General features: G+C 37.3%; 2 protein-coding genes across 2 annotated transcripts; one reads left to right on the top strand and one right to left on the bottom strand.

Annotated features, from left to right (window-relative positions):
* Positions 1 to 8985: 8985 nt before the first annotated feature.
* On the top strand, positions 8986 to 11161 carry LOC105223559 (centriolin). The gene is made up of 2 exons (XM_011201306.4): positions 8986 to 9192; positions 9243 to 11161. The coding sequence occupies exons 1-2, from the start codon at positions 9137 to 9139 to the stop codon at positions 11029 to 11031; spliced, it is 1845 nt and encodes a 614-aa protein (XP_011199608.3). The 5' UTR covers positions 8986 to 9136; the 3' UTR covers positions 11032 to 11161.
* Positions 11162 to 11301: 140 nt separating this feature from the next.
* LOC105223558 (protein SREK1IP1) lies at positions 11302 to 12806 on the bottom strand. Its single transcript, XM_011201305.4, has 2 exons — positions 12514 to 12806; positions 11302 to 12453 (listed from the first exon to the last, which is right to left on the bottom strand). The coding sequence occupies exons 1-2, from the start codon at positions 12616 to 12618 to the stop codon at positions 11932 to 11934; spliced, it is 627 nt and encodes a 208-aa protein (XP_011199607.2). The 5' UTR covers positions 12619 to 12806; the 3' UTR covers positions 11302 to 11931.
* Between the last annotated feature and the right edge of the window lie 181 nt (positions 12807 to 12987).

Raw genomic sequence — 12987 nt, forward strand, 5'->3', positions numbered from 1 at the left:
CCTCGGAGGAGAGACCCCCCTTTTGATGACGACGATGGCTGTTGTTAACTCGGCTATAATCGCGTAAGCCAATTAAGATTAAGAAGAAGAATACGAAACAGACACAGGGGCAAGGTTTTGGTTTGAAGTAGATTTACAGTATAGTATTCATATCGCTTTAGTCCAACAGATTTCATACATATGTATGTATATATATTTGAAGTCAGTTAAGAGTTACGAACTGCTGAATAACTCATATTTGGGTAAAGCGCAAGGGTCTATTGTCTGAAGGCACCCATTTTAGTCAAGATATCTTCTCGACTCCTTTTAAAATACTTTCAATAAATGAATATCCATAAAGTCTTCCCATTTAGACTCGGTTGCACCAAATTTATAGTATTCTTCCCAAATTGTACAATGGGTTCCTTACAAGAATTTAATTCCGTTCGTTCAATTTGTATGGCACCTATATGCTATAGTAACCCGATCGGAGTAATTTCTTCGAAAATTGCATAATTACATGAGGCAAAATAACTCATGCCAAATTTCGAGAAGACATCTCGTCAAATGAAAAAGTTTTATAAGCACTTGATAGTTCAGTTTGTAAGGTCCGATTTGGGAAGAAAAGGACGTGTGCAAAATATCGAAACTGTATCTCAAAAACTGAGAGACTAGTTCACGTTTATACAGACACACGGACATGTGTAAATTGACCGAAATCATTATACTGATCATTTGTCTATATATGCATGTATTTCCTAGGGCCTCCGACATTTTTCTCTGAGAATACCCTTTTCAGTGTGTAAAAACTGAGCGAGAGTAGTGGTATTTTCGACCGTCTCAACTAGTTACATATGATTCAAGTCGTATGTATGTACGTGTCTCACGAGACGTCTTGCCTGATAAGCATTTAGACTGAAAAGGTCAAAGCGTTCTTCTAGTTTTTTGCGTCCATAATCTTATGCTTGACTCTTTAGACCGACCTTGATGATATTTATCTTATATAAACCCCAACAAAAAACAATAACAAAACTGTATGACTTTACATACGAAGTTAATATTCGGTCGAAAAACGCTTCGGTCACATGTTCTCTAAACTACGTGCAGTCTTACATTCTCCTACTCCGAAGTGAAGATAATTGTAATTCAGTACAGCTCTCATGGCATGTGACTTTTTGTTAATTTCTAGAGCTTATCTTTCAGTTAGACCGCTGTAATTGGACAAAAAATTATCAGGGACCAACAAAATTTTGACAGTTATGTTATGTTATGTAAATCGTTCGGTTGTAAAAAAAAAGCGATAACAACTGTGGCAAATACAGTATATTTAATTGATAGCGTTGTTTACCATACTTTTTAGTTTTTTAACATGAAAACATTTTTTTATGTACTTATGTATGTAGATTTATATATATAAAATGGTTTGTGGACTCATTAATCTCTGGTTGCGATTAAATTATAGTCGCGCATGGTGGGTGTTTTGGCTGTTTACTGATAAATTCCAAAAATAGCGGGAGTTCGTTAATTGAATTTACATCAATAGTTTCCGACAAACCCAAATATTTGTTTATTCACCTTGGACGATTTCTATAAATAAATTCAAGACTATGTACGTTATCTGACCCGGTGGAATTTTGAGTATGTAAAGGGTGATCCAATTCCAATTTTCCTACTCTTTTTAACAAAAACGCAGAAACTTTGATTTTATTGTGGAAGATTATATCTGTCGAATGTTAGCCGGGACTACGTCTCAGATGGTCCATCCGTTGAGTTAAATTTTTGATGACTCGTTCAAGCATTTCGACAGGTAAGTGGCGAATGACATGCATGATGATTTGCTCCAAGGTCTGAAACGAAGCGAAATTGTTCACATAGACTTCAGACTTTACATACCCCGCACAGGAAAAAATATATCATATGATCTTGGTGGCCAATCAACCGGATCAAAACGTGAAATTATCTGATTCAGAATCACTGTGTGGATAATGGCGCCGTCTTGTTGAAACCAAATGTCTCCGGGACCACGGGCTTCAATATCAGATACCAAATAGTCGGTTATCACGATGCGATAACGGTCGTCATTGACGGTTACGTTCTCAACATCATCATTTTTGAAAAAATATGGACCGATGATTCCACCGGCCCACAAACTACAGCAAACCGTTGTTTTTCTGGATGAAATGATAGTTTTTGAATCTATTGAGGTTGGTCTTCTCCTTGGAACTTTTCAAGAGCTCGAAGAAATGTCGTTTGGGAAGATCCAGCAGATTCAGTTCTTCCACAAGCTGTATTTTGTACGCTTTTAATTTAAGATCTCGACAGTCCGAGTTTGCTGCGAACGGCGCTGAATCGACTCTCCACGGTCTTCGTGTACATTCTCAGCTACGGCTGCTTTATTTTCTTCACTGCGTTCTGGACATGGTCTCAACATGAATGATGATGTTGCGATTAGTACGCTCAGTAGGCCGATTTTTTCTTTATCATAAGTTCAGCGAAGCGCACGAAACACATTCTTTATGGACCGTGAATTTTCGTAATAAAGTTGAACGATTTGTAAAGTATTACACGCCGTAGCAAATTTAATACACCTTCTTCAGTTTAAAAAATCTAGTTCTACCTTCTTGAAACAAGTTTTTGCCTAGTGAGCTGTAGGATAGCCCTTCTATTGAAAATCTCACTTAACGCAAGCGTGATTTTAAGCACGAACACATCTGTAATGAATACTAAATTTAATAAATTCACATGTCAATAACTTACACACGTACAAACAAACAAAAAATCATACAAAAAAGCAAAAATTCAAACAAACATACAAATATGCCAACAAATCTTCAGACGAACCAACAAACAAAAACTACGAACATACATACAAACAAAAATACATTCAGAGCAAGCAACATACAAGTATTTATGTACTCAACCATCTAGCATGAGGAAATAGTCGGAGTTAATCTTTGCGATCGAAGGTCTCTCGCAACAGTTTATTGACATAAATCATCTTAGAAAGGCGCTTTAAGCGGAGCATACGCGGTAGCAGGCGCTGCACGCATTCCCCAACAAACAAAGCATAAACACATTCTTTTTTGGAGAATTGTAAGAATATCAGTAAGCGTGCATGACCCTGACTACCAGCTGCTACAAGTGAGCAAGACGAGCTTTTGGGATGAACGCTGTGTGGTGGGGGCGCGTATAAGCCAAAAACAACTCCAAGTGCGCCGCTTAATCAGCGAAACAGCGCGCCAACGTGGCAAAGTTGGAGTACACCAATTCTTGAGTCAACGAAAAATCAAGATTTCTTCTTAAAAATAAACTTAAAAATTGTCTATATGTAAAAATTAAATTTCCGTCTTCGTGTGTAGCTTCGCGTGCGTCTGAAATCGCATCAAACATTTGCCAACTGTGGGTGTAGATATTCGTGATCACCGATGCCATGCAAGCAGTCCAATTGTCTGCGACTCGCAGCACCATGCACGTAGCACCCGACGAGCAATAAACGCGTCTCACTGCCAACAATTGCATGCGCACATATGTATGTATGTATGTACGTTTGTGTGTGTGCATTCGTATTTATCTGGCTACATGTGCTGTGCGCAGCGGTGAAAACGTGAAAAATGCCGGCACACATGCCAAGTGTTGTGACGTGGCTCCAAAGTACATAATTGCTGCTGCCGCCTGACGCTGCTGCTGTGGGCTGAACAAGTTGATGACGACGACGACGGCAACGCCACGTTGCTCAAGTAGCAGTCGACTTATGCAGTTGACGATGTACGGTTTCTTATATGTGAATGCATATGTATTGAAATATGCATGTATGCATTTCTTTAGAGCAGCACTCTTTGTTGTAGTTGTTGTTATTTTCGTGCATATTGTTGCACTGCCGCTGAGTCCAATGACGGTCAATAAACTCGCTCGCTGTTGCTGTAAAACGGGCTATGAGCTTCAGTTGTGGCATTCAAGTGGGAACACAGCACATTGCAGTTATTGCAGATTGAACTTAATTGGCTGTAAATGTGTGGGTTGCGCTCAATTGAAGTGGCATGTAGGAAAATGGTTTCAAGATAGACGAAATTATTTACGACTTCGAAGTTTTGACTGTCAACAGTGACGTGAGAGCCAAGTCGCGAGTGCGACGACTGTTTGTTTGATGGGAGGAGATATTTCGTCTAGCCCTCCTTCACTAGCAGACACATTAGCTTCCTTATTCAGTAGGGAGAAAGCAGAACTAACGACGGGATTGTTGAGATCAATGATATCAAGATCATCAGCGTACGCCAGCCGCCGTACACTCTTATAGAAGATGGTACCTTATCCATTCAAATCCACAGCTCGAATTATTTTTTTCAGGAATAGGTTCAAGAAGTCTCATGATAAGGAGTCGTCTTGCATAAAGCCTCGTTGGAATCGAATGGCTTAGAAAAGTCCTTCCCGGAAGGCGGAGTTTTTGGTGTTGCTCAACGTCAGTTTACACAGCCGTATTAGTTTTGTGGGGATACCATATTCAGATATAGCGGCATAAAAGCAGATTTGAAATTGACTAAGAGGTGATATATGTCGATCCTCTTTTCACGAGTATTTTCCAAGGTTCGGCGCATGGTGAATATCTGGTCAGTTGTTGATTTTCCAGGCCTGAAGCCACACAGAAAAGATCCAATCAGTTTGTTGACGGTCGGTTGCGAGGCTTACCCTACGGTAGTTGACGCAGATTGTGGGTTTTCCCTTTTTGTAAGCGAATCTCACGATATCTAAGGAAAAATTCATTCATTTTCAGATTCAAAATTGTTTGCCCACTCAGTCAGATCAGCGTAAAAGGAACGGATGCGGATTTATAACTATCCAAGCATTACCAACTCGGATAAATTCTTCAAAGCTAGTTTAAGAAAGAGCTGTTCAGATGATGAGCCGTCTGCCTGTCTCTTTGTGAAGCGTCTTACTTAAGGTAGTTATTGAATGTAGAGTTTACCTCACTTAAAATATATTGACAACATAATTTTTAACTTTCTATCGCTATTCCTCCAGGGTATGTATTTACGTTTGGAATTATGCTTGCGGCCATACATTTGTGCTTAATTTGTATGACAAATGCATTGAATTGCTTACTTAATATTCATTAGAAAGTCGTAAAACGAACAAAACATTATTTGAGAAGCCTAGATAATATGATTATATTTCATATGCCGCTCTTTAAACGACAAATCTTTGACTATATTAAATCTTAAATTAAATGAGAAAATCGCATACGAATTTCGAAACCTATTACTAAGAAGATTTGTTAATTGATGGGTGGTGCTTCAATCTTGAGTTAAACAAAACGCATAAGGGCCTCATTATGAAGATTTACGACTTGGGACATCAAGAGACATGCTGTGATAGTACGAGTGCAGTGCTCTGGCTTATATACCATATATCTTTTCAGCTGCGTCTTTCGACATTGAGGCGACAATGTTAAGCGGTTAATGAGAAACCAGCTGATGTACGATGCCAGCAACGCTTCTCTGTCTTTACCCAGATACTGTAGACTAGAGATTTAAGGATCTTCTGGCGCCTTTGTACTTTAGTAATGATCGCGGTGGTATGCGTTGTGAAAGAGTGCAGGGTATCCAACGTAACTCCCAAAATTGTGAGCTTTGGGGATTTTAACATCATCGACAAAAATGTCTAATCTGTACTCCTTCATCCAATTGGTGAACAGGGTCGCTGTGAATTAAGAAGTACAGAGTTTAAGGCTTCCTGCAGTGAAAGATTTGAAGAAATATTCTGGAGATCCCGAGGCGTTCACTTCTCATCCTTTTTGGATCGGAAGAATTTATTGTCAGAATGCAAGTGCAATAGCGATATCCAAAGACACTTCAAGCCGAACCGTGCTCATTTTTCCATTTCCAAAGCGAAAAGGCTCGGCTTTATGGATCTGTGGGTACCCTAAGAGCCGTCTGATGATATTAAATTTAATAGTCAGAATGTTTGAAGGTATTAAAAAAGCTTTACAAACCGGTTTTAGTACCACAGAATGAGATAAAAATAGTTACAATAATTACAAAACAGAATATCAAGGCCTTGTAGATATGTAACAATTTATCGCAGGTGTTGAATAGAATAAATATTTCTGTAAAGCTATTTACGCGAAGAATGTTACAACGGAAATACATATATTACCTGGCAATAAACATTATAATCGCGAATTCTTCAAAATTATTTTTATTAAATCTTTATAAACTAAAAAAATTGTAACCAATAAATATTTGGTATTTGACACTTCTATTTTGGACACAATCATATGCTTGTTTGCATAATTTAAAGAGTAACATACCTGGCTTGTGGCGTACGTGCATTGTAATAATTACATGGATATTTAATTGCGATGTATGTAAATAATATTTGTGTTTATATGTATGTATAAACACTTGTATTCACGTTGAGTGCGTCGCACGCGTGATTTACACTTACAAATGTACAAGCATATGTAAATTAATAAGCTGATAAGCTAAAATCAATGCGTGATGAGCATGTCCAACAACACCCAAAATAGCCACCCACCAAAAGTCACGCGTCATAAAGCAGCCACCGGAGTTATTGTCAAATTTACAAACGTCAGAGTAGCGATAAGCACGGAAGCAGCCGACTAGACGAGTGCGAAATTCAAATTTGTGTAAGCAAGTAATAAAATACAGACAAACGCGTGTTAGACTGGAAGAGGTCAGACAAATCATAAAATAAAACAACAATAAATGTAACAAGTGTATGAAAATTGCGCCGCTAAAATTTAGTGCGTTCTGATGTTTCATTTTATTGAAGCGGCAAACGTGCCTTGTAAAACGTCGTCCGAACATAACTTTCCGAAAATACTTTTCTTCTAATATATGTACATATGTATGTATTTATTTATTATTTACAAGTGACTAAAGTAATATGTGAGCAATGATAAAGCAACACTCACACCTGCTAACAATTTAGAAAAACACAAGAAGCCACAAGTGTGTTGTTGTTATACCGGCTGCAAGCGTTTGGGAGCAGCAGAACATAGCAATGTAGAAATACAAAAAGCAGCAAAAAAGCAAGTTGTTGTTATACCGGCTCCAAGCATTAGGAAGCAGCATAACGTATACAAACTGCCCTCAATAGTAGCCGAAGCGGAATTCAGAAAAGAGCGGTAAAGGAAAGGAAACAAGTAGCAAACAAATAAAAGCATATAGCAAATATAATAATGCAAACAAAAACAAAGATATGCAACGGCAAATACATATCAACAAAACAAGCGGAACATGCCATCATATCAGCAACTGTTCTCACACATTCATTTAGCTGAGTGATAGACATTTGTTTACCACAAAACAAAAGTCGGAAAGCCAACTTCAAAAAAACTAATCTCCTGCTTTTTTATTATTATTCGTACCTTTCGAATTTTGTAAACATACTGTTAATCAGCTATTGAGCCGTAAGCAGACGGGCTACGTGCCTGGTTTGGAGGTCAACTAGTGGGTAATAATAAGTCGCAGTGCCGTCGCTTATCACTAGCATGGGAGCAATCTTTGCTGCATAGCATAAATTTATAAATAGCAAATAGTAAAATCCTCTTTTATGTTCTTGTTTTTAAATATTTAGCGAAAATATGTTTAATCTAAAGATTTGCTATCGATAGATTAAAATGGCCGTTTAATTATGAGTACTAAATTGAAAAAATGGTAATTAAGTAACATATGTATGTAGACTGAGATCATGGCAGACGAATATAAAATTAAAATCTTTCGTTCTTTGGTGAGCTAAACAATGCGATAAGGATTCCAACTTTTGGCTGATGCCATGGCACTATTTATGAACTTTCTTCTGGGCTGAGGCTTAACTGGAATTGCTGTAAAAAGATTCTGAACGCTGCAACGACAGTTGCGTCTACGTAACCGGAAACCCGTATTCATATCCAGTAAATAACTGTCAACTCGGCTAGATTCCCCAAATAATTTAAGATTCAAGTTTTTGCCGCTTTCATGAATAAACGTCAAATAAACAAACCTGGAGACTATTAATGAAATAAATCCGAAACTCAGATTATTGTTGTTCAACTGCTTCAATTGGAGGATGGAGTCATGTGTAGAAGTTCACGCAAGTGAGGAAAGTTGTCTTTTCGTCATTCACTTGGAAGTAGTCAGAAACGATTATTTTGCATATGGCTCCAGCAGCTTACGAGTTCCGGTCTTTGACCAATTATCTGGGTAGCCAGAAAATATCTGTTTGCAGGCGAGCTAAAGTGAGAAGTCAAAACATCCCCAACATTAGGGTTGTGCGCTGGGTTTGGGATCCCGCCACGTAAAAAAACACACCCCCAACACCTTCCATAAACTGCTCCAGCCTCAACTCTAACACAAAATGTGGTTACACACACTATTTAAGAAGAGCTCCGCAGGATTAGATTTTTGATGTTTGCCATCGATAAAATGAATCTATATAACATGAAGTGTATATGCTTTGAGTTAAGGGACCGAAAAGTATCTTTGCAGGCACCTAAGAGCATCAAGAGAATGATCCTTGATTACGTCGACGATATTGCGCTCTTTATCGACCAGACTACCGAGGAAATACACATTAGGCATGCACGACACGCTATTTACAGTGGAGCTATTAGCATATTCTTTTACTCAATCTCAGTGAATGGCGTCCTTGAAGTCAAATCCCCAGAATTAGCAGAAGAAAAGCTCGAGTTACCTCGCAAATACAGGGTTATCCTTACACAATTTCGTTTTGGATACCATAGCAGATTGAACTCCTACGTGTCTAGCATCGACCCCTACATTCCTAGTCTATATTCTGCATTCAATGACTATCCGCATAACTCTAACCATATCTTTGCATGGCCTTTAAAATCAATTTATCTAACACCTTTTTCCTTATGGTTCTACCTTGGTCGAAACAGCAATGGGTCTCTATCATGAAACTATTGCCATATGTTATTAAATGCGACAAATTTTTCGATCGTTTTTATCTTTCCGGCAACACTAGCACTGTTGTTATCACCTGCCTAAACAGCTGTTTATTTGTTTATGAATCAATAAGTTAATTTGAAGTGAATTTTTCATTCTGAAATATTTATATTTAAAATTTTTTCGTGTTTAATAGATATTTATTGTTTTGTTTTTAAATTGGTAGTTTTCAAAATAAATATGTTTTAAAAATGGATTTCTCTTTGGACGCAAGCACTGATGAAGATTTTTTCGGGTCGCTGAAACGGTAAATTAGCTCAATACTACAGCCAATTAATAACCATTGCTTTGTTTTAGACAAAACACGAATTTGGAAAACCTTTTTGGACTCGAAGCGCAGCACAATGCGGGTAAAGAAGAGCAGGACTCACTCAAGTACCAACCTGTTAAGCAAACTTCAGTTAATTTAAATGAGAAAAAAGTTAATTCAAGTCCCAGCACAATGGTGCAAGCTTGGCAAACTATTTTAGCAAAGGTAGCGCACGCTTATAAAGAAGGCGTTGCTGTTGGCAAAGTAGGTGTGGCATTATTGAAAAGTATTGAAAACGAGCACAGAATTATCATCTATAAGGCCAAATTGAATGTACTTACCACATGCTCATTACGAAATGAAACGGTACAAATTCACCGCCACAATAACTATTTACAATTTTACGACGATGATTTATGCTGCTGGAGTGTTTATTTTGACGCCAGTGCTAATACCGAAGAATTTGTAGCAAAATTAATTGAACTTAATATAAAAATAGGGGAAGAAGTTAATAAAGAAGGCAAGGAGTTTATTCCAGAAACGGATACAGAACTACCAAACAAAGAAGATATACTCACAAATAACCAAATATTTTTAAAGAGCGTAGAAAAGCCGCCTATTGCTCCTGCGAAGCCTACAAAGACAACGCTAATAACACGCATGGCCAAAATGGGTCAGCAATTGCCGAAAATGGAACTTCCCTCACATGTGCAAAGCAGTGCCGAAGTCACCGACTCGTCAGACACGGAGACTATAAGCACACCAATAACAACGCCACGTCACTTACAGAATTCAACACCACGCAGCAGTAACAGAGCGCTGTCTACGACGCAAGCAATACCATTCAGTCAAGTAAATCCTTATGCTGTTTCCAATATAAATACCAATTTTGATTCGCAGTTCATGCATATGATGCTCTCGGAAAATCGTACACAAGGCTCAGAGCTGCGTATGAATATCAGCAGGTTGGAGGGTAAAGTTGAAAAGGTACTTGACAAAATCGATTTATTGCATACTAGTTCCAGTCACAAACTAAATAAGGAGGATGAAATATTGGCATTGGAGGAAAAAGTGTTGGAACTTAAGAAGGAGCACAGAAAATTACGACAAACGATTGAAGAGAAGAATGAAAATTTGCCGGAAGCAAATTGTCAACAAATTTTGCGTATGTACAGTGCCGAACTGGAGCAAGTAAACCTTGCCAACTTCGATAGTCTCGAAAGACTTGTGGGTGACCTGCTTAAACAACGGGCTACGCTGCACGAGAAATTAGAAAAGTGGGAAAAAGAACTAACAGAAAAAAATTTACAGTTGAAAACGCATCAAATACGTTTAAATGATGATCAAGATATGTTAGCAAATACCATTGCAAGTAAACACCAGCTTGAGGAGGAGCTCAAAACCCTGCAACAACGGCTCGTCGAGTGTGAAAGTAGCGAAAGCGATTTGCGGCAACAGCTGACCCAAAGCAAGAATGAAATCCTTGCACAACAACAGTTGGTCGAGGAGTGTAAACAAAGGGAAACAGAGGCCAACAACACGCTGCTTGAATTGCAAACGCAAAATGCAGATTTGCAGAAAAAATTAGAGGAAAAAGAAAAATTGGAATTGGAGAGTCAGCGCATCAATGCAAATATCGCTTTACGCTGTGAAAATGAACTAAGCGTTGAACAGCAAATCGAGACAGTATTAAAAAAGACAATGAACAATTTATATGCGAGCTTAGCTGCAAAACTAGAGACAATTGTTCCAATGCAAAAGCATGCGGTTATAGCGGTAGTTGGCAAAACTATACGCGAGGAAACGCTTAGAGCAATGGACGAGTTGGAAGAATAGCTTTGGATATCTTGAATTGTGTACGTGTCACTATGAATATGTGTTGATAGCATATAAACAGATGATTTGTAAATTAACTTTAAAATGTAAAAGAATTGTATTAATAAAGTATAAACATTTATTATATGAAGAGATGTGAATTAACACAAATGACAACTTCTTAAAATGTATAAGAATTGTTCTGCCATTTTCAACTTTGCAAACGTGCTTTATAGATTAGCTTCTCCAATTGCTTCGAATCCTTATTTAAAAAAAAAAAAACTAAGAAAATAATTTTTGTGGCTTTATTATTTTGTATATACGTATATTTGTTCTGTTTTCGGTCATTTCTATGAACAACTCATTGATTAACTATATTATAAACTGAATGTTCCCTTTTCCTGCTTCCTCTCTAGTATTTACACGTTAAGGCTTTACAGAGGTTCAACAATCAATGATATACATGTGTAGTATGCTGTTTTGTAATGAAATTAAGCTATTATGATTTTCACTGAGTAATATAATTTAACTAATCATACATATAATTATTCATATTTATATATGGATGAGTATACGTATGTATGAGCATTATTCGTATACATTCCACTTTAGTCAAAATAAGTTTACTAGTCATATTTTTAAATAAACTTCAATGTAATATTTAACTATTACTAGTAGTGGGCAGTGGTAGCTCTATTAGCTAAATTTAAGTATAGTTACAGCGTGTGAGATTATGCTTAAATTAGCACAGTAATACATACATATATAAAGTTTACTTTTCAAATTATTAAACGGAATTCAACTTTAAAAACTATATAGGTAAGCTAGTATGTACTTTATATGTATTTGTAAACCGCCGGCTCCATTTATGTATACCAGCTAAAGCAACTAATTGCAATCTCACTTTAAACACAACCTTTTTTAATCGGAGCTTGTTTCGTCCTCTTCACTGCTGGAAGGTCGTGCTGAAGCTCGATGTCTTTTGCGCTTCACACGCGTTTTCTTGGGTCGCATAGCTTGCGATTCGGCTTTGCGTTTGTACTTGCCTTGTTTCTTTTTCTTGCGGCCGTACTCATCATCACTGCTTGTCGGTGACTCCTCATTGTCACTTGAATCCGACTCAGTTTCTGACTCTTCGCTGCTGGAATCTGAACTGCTGCTAGTATCACTGCTGTCACTCGATGATGAGCTTTCCTTGTGTTTTTTATGTTTCTTACTTTTTCCGCTTCTCTTGCTCTTTTTACGTTTCTTCGAGGAAGTCGATTTTTTAGATTTCTTTGATTTCGATTTTTTATGTTTTTTCTCATTTTTTGCTTTCAGCAGTTCAGCTTCCTTTTCTTTCAATTCTTTCATACGTAGTTCAGTCAAGGGTGTGAGATAATCCAGTTCCGAATCCGAGCTGGTGCTTGAAACATCAAGTACAATTTCTTTATTTGGATCAACCTGTAAATGTACATAAATTAGTTTTATTTTTAAAAATCTTACTTTAAATGTAAATAATACTTTCAAAAAGTTGCGGCATTGATAAGTCAGATGTCCTGCATATCCACATTTTTTGCAGGCCGCCCGTATAGTCTCTTTGTTGGGATTAGTCAGTGGGAAGCTCATTTTGTTTCGGTGGTCACTTGTTATTAATTGTTCCAATTGCTACTATATTGCTTCGGAGTCAAGAAGATTTGGTTGCGACTTAAAAACTTTTTATTTTGACAATTTTCCGCATAACCTTAATTTACTTGCCAGGTAAACAACAAATTTTCGCACCGCACAATAAAAAAAAGAAAACAAAGTAATGAGTAAAATTAATCGGTTTTCCATTAATAGTAATCGTTGCAGCTTAACAGCTCTGGATTTAATAGATCACAAATAATAATAACATTTTTTAATTTTCTTCGCTATTCGTTTTCTTTGTAGACTCACGTAATAACACCGTTAAGAAATAATTTTTTAATTTTTTTGAATATGTGCGTAGCTTATTTT

This window comes from Bactrocera dorsalis, chromosome 4 (genome assembly GCF_023373825.1).
Source record: "Bactrocera dorsalis isolate Fly_Bdor chromosome 4, ASM2337382v1, whole genome shotgun sequence".
NCBI classification, from domain to species: Eukaryota; Metazoa; Arthropoda; class Insecta; order Diptera; family Tephritidae; genus Bactrocera; species Bactrocera dorsalis.

Excerpts from the sequence above, each read along its gene's own strand:
- LOC105223559 (XM_011201306.4), top strand. The coding sequence starts at position 9,137 with ATGGATTTCTCTTTGGACGCAAGCACTGATGAAGATTTTTTCGGGTCG. Across the intron at positions 9,193-9,242 it reads TTTTTCGGGTCGCTGAAACG|ACAAAACACGAATTTGGAAA; the intron begins GTAAATTAGCTC and ends GCTTTGTTTTAG.
- LOC105223558 (XM_011201305.4), bottom strand. The coding sequence starts at position 12,618 with ATGAGCTTCCCACTGACTAATCCCAACAAAGAGACTATACGGGCGGCC. Across the intron at positions 12,454-12,513 it reads AATGCCGCAACTTTTTGAAA|GTTGATCCAAATAAAGAAAT; the intron begins GTATTATTTACA and ends GTACATTTACAG.